Genomic DNA, 17,112 nt, shown 5'->3' with positions numbered 1-17,112 from the left:
TAGGCTTTTTGGTTTTTTCCCTGTAATTAAGTACTCTGGTTATTGTACATTAATTATAAAGCCCCACTTGGTGTACTTCTCTTTCACTTTTCTAAACATATAATCACTTTCGTTTTCCGCTAAAAAGGCTTGGTTCTCAGAGAAGTGTATTATTAATAATCTCTCGTCTTCGAAGGGATGCCTATATTGCAGCACTAAGATCAAGATTTTTGAAAGGAAATCTACGTAAGGCTTTTGCAATCTGTCAGCGGAGAGATTCCTGTAGAACAAGCTGTATTTATGCCAGGAAGAAACTACAGTTATCAAATTCTTACTGTAACAACATTTATTGAAAATGGCTTTCAAAAGAAAATCAAAATGGTAGTAGCCTTCCTTGATCTGACTTGCTGTTACGACATAGTATAGAAAGAAGGCCTTCTAGTTAAATTGTACTAGATGGTAACAGTCATTTATATAAATACAGTCATCATCATCATCCAGCCTCAAGAGTCCACTGCTGAACATAGGCCTCTTCCTCATGTTTCCAACCCCGTCTATCTTGCGCCGCTCTCATCCAGTTTTTATTGAGTCTTTTTAAATCGTCAGTCCATCTTGTAGGTGGTCTACCGACGCTTCTCTTGTCTTCTCTTGGCCTCCATTCCAATAACCTCTTTGTCCATCGCCTATCTGTCATTCTGGCTATGTGTCCTGCCCATCTCCATTTTAGTCTGGCTATCTTCTGGATGATGTCAGTCACTCCGATATAAATACAGTGGGAAAGATTTCAAATTAGCAAAATCAAAAGTTTACCGAATGGCTTACCCCATGGATGGGTTCTATCGCCGCAGCAGTGGACAGGACATGTAGCCCGAGCTCCAGATCCAAACATTTTAACAGCGCATCCGGTGGGAGAAAGAAGACGAGGCAGACCAAGGCTAAGGTAAATAGACGAGTAAACACAGGATTCTGAGAAGATCGGTGTTGTCAACTAGAAAATTCTAGCAAGGGACAAAACAGAAAGGCGCAAAAAGCTCGAGACTCTTGTCTGTATGGGATATACCGCATGCCTATCCTCAGTTTCATCTTATGAATATTAATTTCTTTTTGGTGGGGTTTGAACTCCCAAACCCCTTCCCTCTCCGGCTACGCCCGGGGCATATACTATATTGAATTTGTTATTTTGATATCTATTCTTTCTACTTAAAATACATTTAGTAAAAATTGTAATTTTCTAAATATAATTTATAAAGGATTTTTAAACTTAGAGTTATTCTTTAGTTTATTCTGGCGATTTTGGAACACATTTTGGCGAGACACTCTAAAAATAAAGTATGTAATTCAAAGCATTTTCTTAGATATTGACTACTATTGTAAAAACGCCATAATCTTGGTTATCAAGTAACTGCTTGGTTAATTGCATTATTGTTCACTAATTAACGAAAAAAGTTTTCAGATACTCTTGTTTGTCAGCATTAATAACAATAAATAACCTGGAAAACTCACAAGAAGTGCGGTGACTGTAATTCTTCTGCATGTCAATGCTTAACCTAATCTTACTTTTAGATCTTGTGCATATCCAGTGGAAAGTATTATAATATCCGCCTTACAGTCCAGATTTATTACTATGTAATTAAATGTCATTAACCAACTAAAACAATCACTAAAAAGCCATTGGTTCAGTTCGGATACACACCTAGAGACTGTTATGGAATGATTCCGCAAACAGACAAATCTTTTCTCGCCAGGGTGTTCATAGATTGGTTATCTAATGCCTTAATACTTATAAAGGTTTCTTTTAAATTTTTTTGTACTAAAATAGCATCCAGTTTCTAAACGTGTTCTCATTAAATCACCCTAGTTATTACTAGAGAAATAAGTTAAGATATCTGGCAATTAAGCCACAACACCCTTATAGACATTTTGATATTTTTCTTTTTATTCAAACGCCATTAGACCAAATCGAAAGTAAATCTTCAAATAAAGTTAATGTGGGTTTACCTAATTTTATTCTCATTTACTTTATAGGATATATAATTGAGTATAAATTTAGTTCTCATTTGTAGTCATAATTCTAGAGATAATAAGCCATTAGATATTATTTAAAAAATATTACTAAATACTAAATGCGTTTATGCTTTTAGTTTTACCACAGCTCTTAAAGCAACATGTGCATTTTACATTTCTGGTGATATAAACAAAATTATAAAGACACTCATACAAGTAGAAATAATTATTGTCTTATGTTTGTTATTGGTTTAAGTTGGATTAATATTTGTGATTGAGTGATTTTTGCGTCACAGTGTTTAGGTCTTATTAGGTATGTACTTAGTTACTATTTTATTACATTAAAAGGTACTTTAAAACTCTAGTTGCTATAAGCCTTACAATAATTTATTGATTTAGTTTGTAAAACTTTGAATTTATGGTATTGAAGTAGAGCTCCGATGATAAACGTTTACTTCAATCTGAAAGTTTTTTGAGTTTTTGTCTCTCTTATTTCGCGCTTCAAATTTTAATCTCTGGTCAACTAGGCTATCATTAAGGGTTTACTTAACCATTAACCAAAACTCTGAATAGTATTTTTGTTGTTGTTTTCTTATCCTATTTAAACTATTTATATTTAGTATTGTTTATGATAAGATATGAAAAGAAACAGTAATGTTTCTTTGGTGGCTGACCATATTTTTACGAATATGAACCTAAACAAAAAAGCATCAGTACAGATCAAGGAAACCGGAAGCAGATAAATAATTAAAAATTCGATTTAGACATCTCAATTCATCAAACTGGAATACTGGCAATTATGGTACAAATAAGAAAATATAGAAACAAAAACCCAGGTAAATGCAGAGAAAACAATAATTAATGTATATTATGACAACGCTACAGACTTAAGAGGCTCTTAGCTTTGATAGTATTAATTAGTTTCTTCCACTTTTTCCGGTCCTTTACTTGTTCTCTTCAGTCTATTATTCATATTTCTTCTATGTCAGTTCGGATGGCAATAAACCACTTCCTTGTTCTCCTGCTTGCAGAACTCTTAGAACATTTCTTTCTTTCGGCATTCGTAAAACATGTCACAACCATCTAACTCTCTGTGCCCTGTTTTTGTGTTAATTTGAGTCTCATACATCTCCATTAGCTCCTAGTTTGTTCCTCTGCCACATTCGCCGGTAGCCTCTTTTATACCACCAAAATTTTATTTCCTCCTTCTGATTAATTTTCCAATTTTTAAAAGCAGACAACACTGTTGATCTGATTATTGTTTCATAAATTCAAATCTTGGCTTGGACACCTATTTTGCCTTCAACAGTGCGTTTAATGATCCTACAGCTTTGGTACCTTTCAACAACCGTTTTACTCTCTCTTCGCTCAAATTTATACTCATTCTCATTCGTTCTTAGAGTAATCCATTTACATTCTTCTTTTTCTTGAATTATAGTGAAGCCATATTTTTAGCTTTCTCTTTTAGTTTTATTTTTAAACGTATCAGAAATACCAAGTCGATCGGATTAGCCAAGCGGGCTGGGCGGCTGGCTTCTCCTTCGCTTCAATGCGAGAGATGTCAGTTCGATCCTCGGCTCGGTGTGCAGAAAACAAAAAGGCTAACGCAGCAGTTTAAAATTCTAAAATGAATCTGCGGCTTAGTCTAGAATATGCTGGTATCTGATCGGCCTATGGTGGAGCAGTACGGCAAGAGATAAGGGCTTGCGGCTAGGTGATACTCCTCCATAGATATAGATCCCTACCGAAAGGGCGTCGAACGCCTAAATACCGGGTATATATATATATATATATATATATATATATATATATATATATATATATAGAAATACCAAGTCATCTGTAAAATCTATGCACTGTTGTCTTGTATTCAGAATTATGCCGCTTGTCTGGATCTTGGCCCAACTAATTATTTTTTCTAGTAACAGGTTAAATAAGTCTATGTTAACAGGGGGTCTCCCCGATTTGATCCTCTATTGACGTCAAACTAATTTGAAACACTTTCTTCTATCATGACTATTGACTGTATTAGTTAGCGTTATTTGAACTAATCGTATCAGTTTTCCGAATATTCCTACTGATCTCATTGCTTCGTTTGGTGCATATTGTAAGATGGAGTCGTAGGCCTATTTAAAATCAATAAAGAGCATAAATATGCAAATCTAGATTATGTTCATAACTGTTGTTTTGTAATAATTTTAAAAATTTGGTCAGTTGTTGTTCTTTTCTGTTTGAAACCAGCCTGGTATTCTCCTATTATCTCTGTTTCGTAGATTTTTATCCATTTAAGAATATTCAGAAAGTTTGAAGCGAATAGGAGTCATTGACAGTTTAGGTTCCGTTATGGCTTCGGAACAACAGAAGCTCTATATAGTTTCAATAATCTTGACCAAGAATGTCAAGATTAACAAAAAGATATTTACGTATCTTTTGCAGTCTATGAGAAAGCTTTCGACAAAGTTAAGCATAGGATTCTCATGGAATGTCTAAAGCGAAAAAGACTCAACAACAATGATAATAACATAGTGAGAAATCTGTATTGAAATTAACAGGTTGTGGTAACATTAGCACAGATATAGCACAGATGCACAGAGAAATGACATAGGGCTGTGTACTTTTACCATTAATATTTAATATATACCCGGAAAAGTTATTTACACAAGCACTTAAAAACTGTACAGAAAGGATAAGATATATGGTGAAAGAAACTATAAATAACATTTGTTAAGTTAACGATACACTCATTATCATTAAAAATTTTAAAGACGTCACAAACGCTACTAAACACAATTTGCAATACTAGGGAACAGTTTGGTTTAACAATAAAGAAAAAGAAAACAAGGAATGAAGATATTGAACAAGTGGACAAAATAAAATCCTAAGGAGTGTGGATTACTGAAAATATAAATCCACAATCAGAAACTCGATCAAGAATAGCGCAATCAAAAGCAGCCTTTTTGGGAAGTGAGAGAGAAATTTTGATGACCATTAAAACGAGAAAGACAGCATATTTAAAACACCTACTTAGAAATGATAATTACGAATTATTTTAGCAGAATATAAAGGATAAAATTGAAGGAAAATATAGTCATGATTATAAAGGATAAAATTGAAGGAAAACATGGTATTGGTAGATGACAAATATTATCCTGGATGAAAATATTCGCGACTAGAATATTCTAAACACACAGACAATTTTTAAGAAAAGCAGAAGATAGAGATGAATTTACAATGGTTATAGCCAACCCCCATTAGTGAAGTCTCCACAAGAAGGACAAAAAAGTATCGATATATACAAAGTACAGTATATCGCAACATACTAGATGGAAAGCTTTTTGATGCATCAAAAAAATCTGTTAAAAGAGTCTTAATAGAACTTGGTACAGAGTATAAAACCAACCACTGAAGAAATAACTAGTGTCCTAAATAGACCTCACAGCAACATAATCTGCTGGAAAAACGTATAGAAGAGCTGATCGTATAGAAGAAATGATTGTGTTTCAAATGGGTTGACACACACATACAAGATGACTTAGTAATGCAAATAATTATATTATACATACATACCTATTGGGTGGGAGAAATTCTCGGAGCATGAAAATTTATAAAAAAAAATAAATTCTAATAAAAATAATTGAACTAACATTCAATTTAAACCTGGAGAAAATAGGATTAATTACCAATAACAGTTGCCACAGAATACAAAGATTAATATCTTACAACCTCAATTACCGAAATGTCATTTAGGGGCAAAATAATGAAGTCTCAGAAGAAATTCTAGCAGAATTAATGAGAATCAGGACTGACTATTTTTAACACATTTACTTATCTATAAACCAGTATGTTAATGGTACCTAGGTGCCTTTAGACTAAAAGGTGGACCAAATAACTTCACACCATAAAAAAAGTAAATTTGACTGCTCAACTCAGAAAGGGATAACAGTAAGCTGCACTCTTAGTCAAAAGGAAGAACAGTTGTGCTTCAAGACTGGAACAATCTTGCACGGAAAACGTCTTTTGCTTGAACCTACTAATAGAAAAATGATAACAGACTTATATGGAAACTTATTTTATTTTCTTGTTTTCTTGTATCTACACAAAGGGAATAAGGTATACACTATAAAGTGCAACTGTTGAAACTACAAGCAACAAAGTCCTAAGTCCTCTATTCCATATTCTTCTAAATGCACTTTACCCAATTTAAAAGGTAGGCAACGCCGTGTTCTCGGTAGATCGCCTTGGAGGCAGAGCCCTAAGCAGTATTTATTGGATTTTATAGTAAAGATCTAACCGACATCATTCGACACCAAAGGCGAATACACTCCTCTCTGAGCTACATAGACCGCCCAAACCCTTAAAAATCGTTGTAACCGGTCAATTTCACGAATAAAAATTATTAAATATAAATCAAAAAACCATCCTGTAATTAACTATTTGTTTGATTAGCTCTGAATGATAACACTGCCTTAACGTTGACATGTTTTACTTGTGTAATCGGCGTATTTTAAAAATTCTCTTCTTCTTCTTCTTCTTTTTATATAGACATCGTCTGTTTTCCAATGTGCCTCCAGTAAGTTGTCATTCCATCTTCCTACTGATCGTCTTCCTATTGGGGAACCGTCTCTTGCCGTCTTTACTACTCTATTTGTTGTCATTTGGCTTATATGATCGTTTCATTCTACTCTACTCTTCCCTCTTACCCAGTCCTTGATGTTCTCCACCCTGCATCTACGTTGTATATCTGTACTTCTAGCTTTGTCCCATACTGTCTTACCATCAATTTTTCCAAGTGTTTTCATCTCTGCTGTTTCTAACATCCTTTTTGTTCTGTCTGTGTCAGGTCTTGTTTCTGCCGCGTATGTCATTATTGATCTGATGACTGTTTTGTAAATTCTGCCTATCGTTTCTTTCCCGTTATTTTTATTTCTCCATATTGTTTCTTTTGGGCAGCCTGAATGATAACCACTTGATCTTCCACTTCGGTTTCGAGCGCTCCGTAGCTAGATAATGTAATGCCTAGATAGAACTCCATCACTTGTTCTATTATCTGACCTTCCAGCTCCAATTTACATCTTAGTAAATTTGCTGTTGTAACCATGCATTTTGTCTTTTTTGGGGAAATTAACATGTTAAATTTTCTGGCAGTTATATTAAATTGGTGCATCATACGTTATAAACCATCTTCACTTTGAGAGAGTAGTATTGCGTCGTTTGCATGGCAGATTATTTTAAGTTGTTTTTCTTCCATTTGGTATCCTTTTTTAGTTCTTACTTTTTTTTATTATTTCGTCCATATTCAGGCTGAATAATACAGGACTCAGGAAATCTTCCTGTCTTATCCCATTGCCAGCTTCAATAGGGTCGGTTAGTTCTTTTTCTACTTTTACTTAAAAAAAAAATTAAAAATTCTCAGGGATAGTAATTAAAAACTTGACTAATGAACTCAAATAATAGTTATTTACGTACCAAATTGGTAAAGTAACTCTTTATTGAACGAGTCTGATATTAGGTACGAGCAGAGCGAGCGAAGCGAGCGAGGCGAGAACCACACGATTTCGATAAAGAGTGTTTACTGACGTGGTGCATACAAAATTTTATCGAAAATCATAAAAACCATTAACAAATAGCCATATTTTGTGCAATCTTTTTATTGGACGAACATACAAAAAATATATAGTCATAAGTACTACAGTTTTATTTATGTTGTGTTATATTAAATACTAATGAACAACTTGACACTTCTTTGTCATGTCACTTCTTTCATTTCCTTAAAAGCAACACTACTAGGTCTATAATTTCAAATTTCATGTTTTGACACTTGACAATTTTAGACAAAATAAAAATTTCATATGACAATGGTGACAGATGACTTTTGTATGATGCTCGCTTTAGATTTTTAATCGGTAGTTATCAATACATATTAAGTACTTACTATTTAAATGGGAATAAGCCACAATTAAAGGTTAAAGTACGTTTATTGACGTTTCAATTCCCACTTCGGAAATCGTTCTCAAAATACCTTCCGAAGTGGAAATTGAAACGTCAATAAACGAACTTTAACTTTTAATTGTGACTTATTCCCATTTAAATAGTAATTACTTTAACATTACACAAGAAAATAGCTCCAGAACAATGATTAAGTACCAAATCGGTAAATTAAATTTAAGTTTTGATTTATTTTATATGAATATAATTACAAAATACAGAATTTCACTTTTGGACATGAATTTTAATTAATAATAACGTAATTTTTCTACAATATTTTTGATAATTAGAATAAAATAAAATTTAAATTAACTCAAAAATCGATTACTGCCATCGACCACTGACATTCAATTTCCGTCAAATTGGTTATTATTTGTGACAGATAAAGTTCTTTGTTTGTCAGTACAATAAAGTGTTACTTTACTGCCGCAAATGAGTACAATACTGAATGAGTTTAATAACGGTTGGCGATAAAAATAATGAAACTAATATACTCGTTTAATGTCAACGGACATAATTTTTGTTAGTATATAATTTTACAATCCATATAGTGATATCTGCATAGTATTATGTTTAAAAGTTATTTATTTATTAATATTTTTTATTTTAAATGTGTTTTCTGGAAAAAATAAAATCTTGCTTATAATTTTTTTTTATTTATTATTATTCATTCTTTCACTAGTCCTATTACTTTACATAAAGCAATTTCCCAAGTTTACTGATTTTTCTCATTATTGATTTATTCATGTTGCTTCTGTTTCTCGATTGTCTCTTTTACAAATAATTATTTTTGTCACTTGATTATAATATAGTCTGGACTTACAGAATCTAAATTCTATCATATCTATTATTAGTTAGTCTTAAAAAGTTACATATGTCTTGAAGAAAAAATACGCAACTTTGTTAAATAATTGTATTTTAAATACCAAATATTTAAAATTTACAGACAAAAAATCTTAGCAGATGTTTGAATAAGTTACAAAAAAACTTTCTTCTAAATATATTAAAAATTGTCGATTTTTTCCTGCAGTTTTCTTCTTTTATTTTGAGGTTAGTATAATATTTCGGTGACTAAACTGACTCTTAAAAGAATTGAGACAAAAATAAAATTTTAAGTTTTGAAATAGCTTTAAATGAATCTTTGTCTCATATTTTTTAGCATTGTTCCTATTCTCATCGTTTTTAAAAAAAATTTTTAATATAAAACAAGAACGACTCGATCGATTGAAAATCACTTCATTGAATGGCTAAACAATAGTATAGAGATGAACTTTGCAAAATTTTCAGCAAAATCGGTCAATTCGTTCTTGAGAAATCGTGCTTGCCGCATGGAAAAACAAAGTTTCGAGAAAAACGCGTTTTTCTCGAAAAAAATTTTTCAACTGACTCGCGGTAATTTCAAATGCGCGGTATTCAAATCTCTAAAACTCCGGTAATATTATTTTTTCTGCAGCCGTCCCGAAAATAAAACTTTCGGTAAGATTTATTAAATTGAAAGTACTATTTTACACAACTCGTACCGAAAGTAGCTACTTTCGGGACTAATTTTTTCACTTTCGGGACGATTTTGTGTAGCTTGTATTTTATTATGACAACGCTTGTCATTTAAGATTCGTGTGTTTTCGCTTAATTTTTCGCTTTTCAATACCAAGAAATGGAAATCAGCAGTGAAAGTGAAGCCGAAATTATTCCAGATGAGATTTGGGAAACTGTTAAAGCCGCTATTTATGAATTATTGCTGGTAAAGTCAAGAAAGAGGTATGAGTTGGTATACGATTTATTTAAAAAATGGAGCAATGATAAAAATGTACATACTATAAATGAAGAAGTCATTCTTGCATATTTAATGGAAAAATCTTATATATTGAAGCCACCAAGCCTTTGGAGCAATTACTCGATGCTTAAGTCCACACTTAACATTAAAAATAATATGGATGTAAGAAGCTATCCCAAAGTTATTGCTTTCCTTAAAAGAAAATCCATCGGCTTAACGACTACAAACCAAAAAAATCGAAAGTATTGAATAAAGAAGACATAGATAAATTAGATATATCCGATAAAAATAGATATATCAGAAATTGAAGATAAGATCTACTTAATGACAAAGGTTATATAATTAAATCTAATTTCTCTTTTTTTATTATTTATCGTTAAACTTCCCGTGCTCAAATCGGTATCAATAGAGTGTTATAACTCATTTTAGCATCCCTGCTTCATTAGACACTCGGGCTGATACAAATTCAAACTCGAAAAGTCCAACGAATGTTTCCTAAAACTTGACCACTGCGGTGGTTAGCATACAGAGGTGCCACCTGCTTTCGTGGCCATGAACGAAAACGGTTTAATAACATCGTCTCTGTCCTCTGGGCTATACGAAATGTGTGAAAGATTAAGTCCTTTAAAAAGACCCAAACCAAACGTAATAATTTTCTCTGGTATACTTTATAACAGTGTAATTACTAAAAGTATAATATGAATTTAGCTAAATTTTGAACATTTCATGCGCACAAGATAGTGCAAATATAAAAAAAGATATGTTCTCGCTCTTTCCCGCTTGTTCCCGTACTCTTGTCTTTATGATCCTTTCTCTGTCTTCCCTTATGTCTAAATCGAGGTGTTTATATAGGCTAATGGCATAAAAGTGGCTTTTCAAAAATATCCCCCATAAAAGGCTCGTTAATAAAATTGGAGGATTGAAAGATAATTGCGTTTATTTTCGTATGAAAAATTTTCAGTTTAGGTTTATTTTTAAGGATGAAACAGATCGATTTATTAGTAAAATTTCTGTCAAGTACCAAAATAGTCTTGTAGTGTCAACTAACAAAAAATATATGTATATGCAAAATTGTGGTGAGCAACTTGGACAGTCCATAGCAAAGCAGTTGTCGGATTGAGTAGATAGTTGCTCAAGAGTTTGCTGTGGAACTCTGAGAGCCTCATCATCTTGTTTGTATGTAAATATAAATAAAAAGGAGATAATACAAAAAACGTATAAATATATTGAATTATATTATGTGTACCGTTTTTTTGAACACACTGATGATGTTGAAAAGATGCTATATTTAACATTTAACTTGTATCTTATTTTAATTTTAGTTCTTAAAGCATATTATTCAGCTCTTCTTCGTTGTTGATATTTTATGGACTTTACTAAAATTTTTATTATGTTTAAGGTATTAGTCATGTTGTAACTGGCTGATTGACACCTAGTCTATGCCAATAAAATAAAAAAAAACGCTCGAATCCATCACACGTCTGATAATTTGCCTGACACACAACTTTCTTAAAAACAAACATACACTACACAAAAAATGTAATAAAAAGATGTTGATATTTAAATAAAAAATATACATTTTACGTTAACCTTGAAATATTTTAAATTGTTTTAATCAAAATAATAAATAAAGCATTTTTTAATTGCAGTCTCTAATTATTAAACTTATCGGTTTATGCCTATTATATGGTTTAATATATGCATGGTATATGGTATAATATATAGTTTTAAATAATTTTAAGTCACTAAAATGTTTTATGACTTACCTATAGGACCTCAATTGTTAACATTATATCGACAAAATATATTTTTTTGTCTTATATCTCTTTGTTGCATCTATTACCTAAATTGGAATGTTTTCTACATGCACTTTGTGATATGGAGCATTATCTATGTTAAAGCATTCATTGGTGATGAATTAGGAACACGCATATTTTCTAGATGTCTATAATTAGTACAGTTTATATTATTAGAATAATCACCTGACTTCAAATTGGATCTGAATTTCAAATATTGGATTTGAATTTCTGAATTGTATTGAATCTCTAATATACATTGTTATTGTTATTGTTATGTTATTGTTATTTTCACTGTCGGCAATGTTATTGTTAATATTTTCCACTTTGATAGCGGTTTATGCACCTATTTTTATTATTACAGATTTTTACGTGCATCTGACATGAATGGATGTACGACTTTTAGTATAAATTAAGCTATTTTTCTATTATTTTTATTTGTTTGTCATTGAAATTTTATGTTATGCGTAACTTCACTCAAGCTTTCGTAGTTTACAGCGTATTACTTGTTACTTCCTCAATTTGAGTAAAGAACACTTCTCATTATAGTTTCTTTTATGCATTTCTGCACTGCTTGAAACCACTTTTCATTGCTGTCAACTGTGATTGCTAGAGCGTAAATTTGACAAACTCAAGTCATTGTTGTTTGGATTGTGGTAGTTGTGTGTTTTCATGATTGGATGATCTAAGAATCCATTCTGTTTAAATGAATTTGTCGCCACTTTAAAACGTGTTGTGGTTTGTTGATGGTGCGGGTGTTATTTTGGTGTCCTGTGGAGGAGAGCCTCTTCAGAAAGAATTCAGAGGGTGACAAAGTATATGTACACTAATTTGGTACTATTATTTGCTTTTATGATATTTTAGAATAATGGTTCGTCGATATATTTCCCATAAATCTATACAGATAACTTTTTTTTTTAAACCTTAGAATTAGAATTCGAAATATCATCTTACACTGAAACAAATAACACAACTACTCATTTTTAATAATATATATACTGACAAACCCCTATTTCATAAAATTTAAATGAGTATAATTAAATTTATACTACTGTCAATACTAAAAATTAATAACAAAATGTAAAATTGCACACATATAATTTATAATTATATATTGTTTCAGATCGGACGTAGAATTTAGAACAACATGGCAACTGTGATAAATTCAACTCAAAGTATAGTGTCACGGGCCTACGACTATTATGTATGGACTCTATCTTTATCAGGTGAGTAAAATGATTTTATTTGTTTGCTACATTACAATAAGATATACAATAAACAATTATTATCAGATAAATTTACATTAGCGTTATTTTTTCCTTTTGGTGGGGATTAATATTATTCTGACGAAAGGTACATGTTAAGATATTCGCATGGAAAAAAATTATATGACTATAGGGAATTAAGACAACGCAATGAATTGAGAAAACATATTATATAGACATGTATGTCCGGAAGAATAACATGTAATCACATGTCTGTGATAGACCCGTAAGCACTATCGGCAGTCTTGTCTGTACATTGCTGCCGAAAGAAAGTTTATTTTTTAGATGATCTGCTGAAATATTTCAACGATGTGATTACAACAATTAAAAGCAGGTTCATCTTAGATTAAATCAACAGTTTCAAAAATAACAATAAATATTTAACGGCATAAAGTAAAACAATTTATTTAAAAAAATAACAATTTTATAATTTTAATTAAAACTATGATAAATTAAATTTTCAAAAAGTCCACCACGTTCAGCCAATCAGTAGCCCAATCTATTGTATAATTGTGTTCGGGTATTCGACAACATTGGGAGCAAAAAGGTCTAAACATTGATGGTGTACGTTTGAGTCATTTGAGGTTTGCGGACGACATAGTATTATTTAGTACAGATATCAAGGAACTGGAGCAAATGCTCAAGGAATTAAATCAGTAGTCAAATAAAATAGGTCTTAATATGAACCTTCATAAAACAAAATCAGTCTTGAAAATGTAGACCACTATATATATCTTGTACATACCATTAAAATCGGCAAAGAAAACCAAATAACCGAAATAAAAAGACGCATACATTGTCTTGGGTAGCTTTCGGCAAGTTAGCTTTATCTTGAAGAATATATAATAATATAAGAAGATATACCAAGGTGTCTAAAACGTCGAGTTTATGACAAATGTATCTTGCCTGTAACTACATATGAACTGGAGACCATGGCCTTTACAAAGAAAACATTAGAGCAGCTAAGTACAACCCAAAGATCAATGGAGAGGGCCATACTAGGGATTAGTTTGAGAGACAGGATTCGAAATATCGACATTCGTAAAAGAACAAAGATTACTGATGTTGCAGAACGTATACCAAGGCTCAAGTGACAAAGAGGTGGGCAGATGATATCAAACAAGCATTGGATAAAAATTGCCAAGAGTAGAAATCAATGGAAGCAAATGGAAGAGGCCTATGTCTAGCAGTGGACGAATACAGGCTAAAGAAGAAGAAGAAGTTCGACAACATTTCGGGTGTTATACTTTAAAAGGCCTGAATGATTTTTAGACGTAATTCGTCTAAATTTCCGGCCCGTTGATGCTCATGTCGGTAAATTTGTTGCGTCACAAAATCCCATACAAAAAAGTCCAAAGGTGCAAGATCAGGAGAGCGAGGTGGCATTTTTATGGTACCTTTTGTACCAACTTTATGTGAAAACGTAATGTTTAAAAAATTTAATACCTCCCGTGCATTGTGAGCTGTACAGCCGTCTAGCTGCAACCAAATTTCGTCCATATTAATAGGTACTGCTCGAACTGCTTGAATTATGTGATTTCTCAGGAGATCTAGATTTTTACGACGACACAAAGTGCCCACAATGAAAAAAGGTGTCCACGTTGTCACCTAAAATATTATTTTTGACTGTATTGTGTTTTGTAAGGTAACACTTATGTGCCTATTTTCTGTAGAGTCTCCTACGGTAACAGATGGATTGTGATGGCAAGTTAAAGAGAAAAAAAAAGACTCATCTGTATAGAAGATTTTTTTTATGAAATCTTCGTCACGATTAGTGCGTTCCATCATGTCCTCACAAAACACCATCGACTTCGACGTCATTCCTAATCAGCAGGGAAAATTTCCTGAGTTTTTTGCAATTTGTAGCAATGGTAGTTGTTTCTTCTTAAAATATTTCGTAGAGTTCTAGCACTAATACCAGTTTCTCCTACAAGGACTACAGATATTGGTTGATCGCATTACCCAATACTGAGAAAGGTATGGAATGGCACTGAATACAAATAAAACAAATCATGGTGGTAAGCAAGAACAAGATTGAGGAAGACAGTGTTTATGCTAAAGGAAAACTTTTAGGCATGGTGTACAGATATCAGTACTTAGGTTGCGAACTAAATGAAGAATGGGATAGAAGTACGGAAATAAAACGGCGTATTGAGATAGCTAGAAGTGCTTTTAATAAGATAAAAGTAATATTATGCAATGGAAAACTTAACATCGAAATTAGAACTAGAGTATTGGGATGCTACGTGTTCTCTGTCCTGTTGTATGGAGTTGAAGCCTGGACAATTACAGAGGCGGCAGAGAAACTACTCATTAACTTTGAAATGCGGTGTTATCGAAGAATGTGGAAAGTATCTTGGACACAACACATAACAAATGCGGAAACGCTACGAAAAATTAAAAAAGATCAAGAAATACTCAACACTATAAAGAAAAGAAAAATGAGCTACATTGGTCACATGCTAAGAAAAGAGAAATACAAATTGATACGGCTGGTCATACAAGGGAAAGTGGAAGGCAGAAGAGGACCGGAGAGAAGACGCATGTCCTGGCTGAAGAATCTGAGACAATGGAGTGGGAAAACATCAATAGAACTTTTCAGAACGGCTGAAGGGCTTTCAGAACGTCCTCAGGGATGGGGCACGTTAAGAAGAAGACCAGTTTCTCTCTTTGGGTGCTGTTACAAGTAAAATTGATTTCAGCTAGACTACATAAGGCAGTTTCACGGTGTTACCGTTCTTCATTAATTACATGAGCTGGTTGATTTTCGTCTTCATCACTATCTGTGCATTTTCTACAATTCTTGACAAAACCAGTTTTTACAAATTTGAAAATAATGTTGTGAATTGTAGATTTCGTTGGTACAGGACCTTACAATGAGAACTAAAACCTACCAATTATATCGTAGGCACTACTTTCAGAATAATGTCATTTAATAATTTGAATTTTATGTTCAGTTGTAAAGGTTGCCATTCTCCTAACTTGAAGTATCAATTTCTTTAGTCTGGTTTTTTGCGAATAAAACCAGAAGTATTACTAATTAAAAAATAAAGGTATATTCGACGTTTTCGTTATCAAAACTGAATGTCATTTTGACAAAACTAGAGTTCAATCTAATGAGTGTTAAAAACAATCTTGTAATATTGGTACTAATTTCAAACTATATTTTGTCTCTCTCTGTTAGCAGAACAACTTCAGACTGTTATTTTCGCCCTAGTTATGCGTGCTATATGCAGTTTTCAGATTACCACAACTGTACAATCACTGTACAACCCAATGTGGGGTCGCACAAGCTTTCTAGATCATATTTCCTGGGAGAACCAGTCCATTTTGCTTATATTATCTTCTTACCGATCGCTCTTCATTTTTCCTGTCTCTAGTTTTTCTCTGCCACCCTTTTGCTTCTACGTTTTGTAATTTTCTTCTTCAACTTCTTGCAGACGCTATGATCTTGGTTTTCCTCTTTTCTTTCCTCCTCCTGTATTCCATTATATCATCGCGTATGTAACTGCGTTATCTACTGCTCGTTAATATCGTTCCTAACAATCTTATTCTGCATTAATTCATTTTGAATACGATATCTTCTTTCAGTACTTTCTTAATCTCGGCATTTAGTTCTACTTCTATATTCATTTTAATCTGTTTTCATTGGTCACGGTACCCGGTCTCTTACTAATAGATACACCAAATGAAGAGCAACTAAAAATTGAAATAGAAAACTTTATAAAAAAAAGTATTGGGGATAATAACAAAACTAAACAGAGCAAAAAAAAATAATAAATAATATGATGTAGGTATGTCATTATATTTAAAAAATTTGAAGAGAAACTACAAGTAATGAAATCCAAAGGGCAACATAATGACAAATAAGGAGAAGTCCATTTTAAAAATGGTAACATGGAATGTAACAAGCATAAACGGGAAAGAAATAGAACTGAAAACAGAATAGAAGACAAGATGATTGAAGTTATAGCTATAACAGAAACAAAAAGAAAAAGAACAGAAACCGCCACTTTGAAAAACGAAAATTTATTAGTATTATACAGTGAAGTAGAAGAAAAAAGGAGTACAAAACATTAATACGCAATACGCCAATAAAATAAACTTATTTTAAACTTAAATTATGGCTTATTTCCAATAAAAATAATTTTTAAGACACGCTATTAAAGAGGACTGAGGTATATAATTCAGTAAATGTTTACACAAACAATATAATCTGGTAACATTACCAGAGGGTAACATAGGTAACATTTTTAAAAACACTGTTTTTAGTTTAAAAAACTTAAAAAATGTCTCTTGATTTAAATCG

The 17,112-nt window shown here is 32.3% G+C and overlaps 1 protein-coding gene across 3 annotated transcripts in view; it reads left to right on the top strand.

Annotated features, from left to right (window-relative positions):
- LOC140443340 (very long chain fatty acid elongase 4-like) overlaps nt 1-17,112 on the top strand; it is a 217,402-nt gene that overhangs the window by 172,268 nt on the left and 28,022 nt on the right. For 2 of the 3 annotated variants that reach the window (XM_072534549.1, XM_072534547.1), the window contains exon 2: nt 12,662-12,764. In XM_072534549.1, the coding sequence (XP_072390650.1) occupies nt 12,686-12,764 (79 nt within the window). In that variant the 5' untranslated portion in view covers nt 12,662-12,685. Of the gene's footprint in view, nt 1-2,131; nt 2,297-12,661; nt 12,765-17,112 lie in introns of those variants that run through there. The other variant, XM_072534548.1, reaches the window with a different exon arrangement.

Source organism: Diabrotica undecimpunctata, chromosome 6 (assembly GCF_040954645.1).
Source record: "Diabrotica undecimpunctata isolate CICGRU chromosome 6, icDiaUnde3, whole genome shotgun sequence".
Classification (NCBI taxonomy): Eukaryota; Metazoa; Arthropoda; class Insecta; order Coleoptera; family Chrysomelidae; genus Diabrotica; species Diabrotica undecimpunctata.
This window is presented reverse-complemented; position numbering and strand designations above follow the sequence as displayed.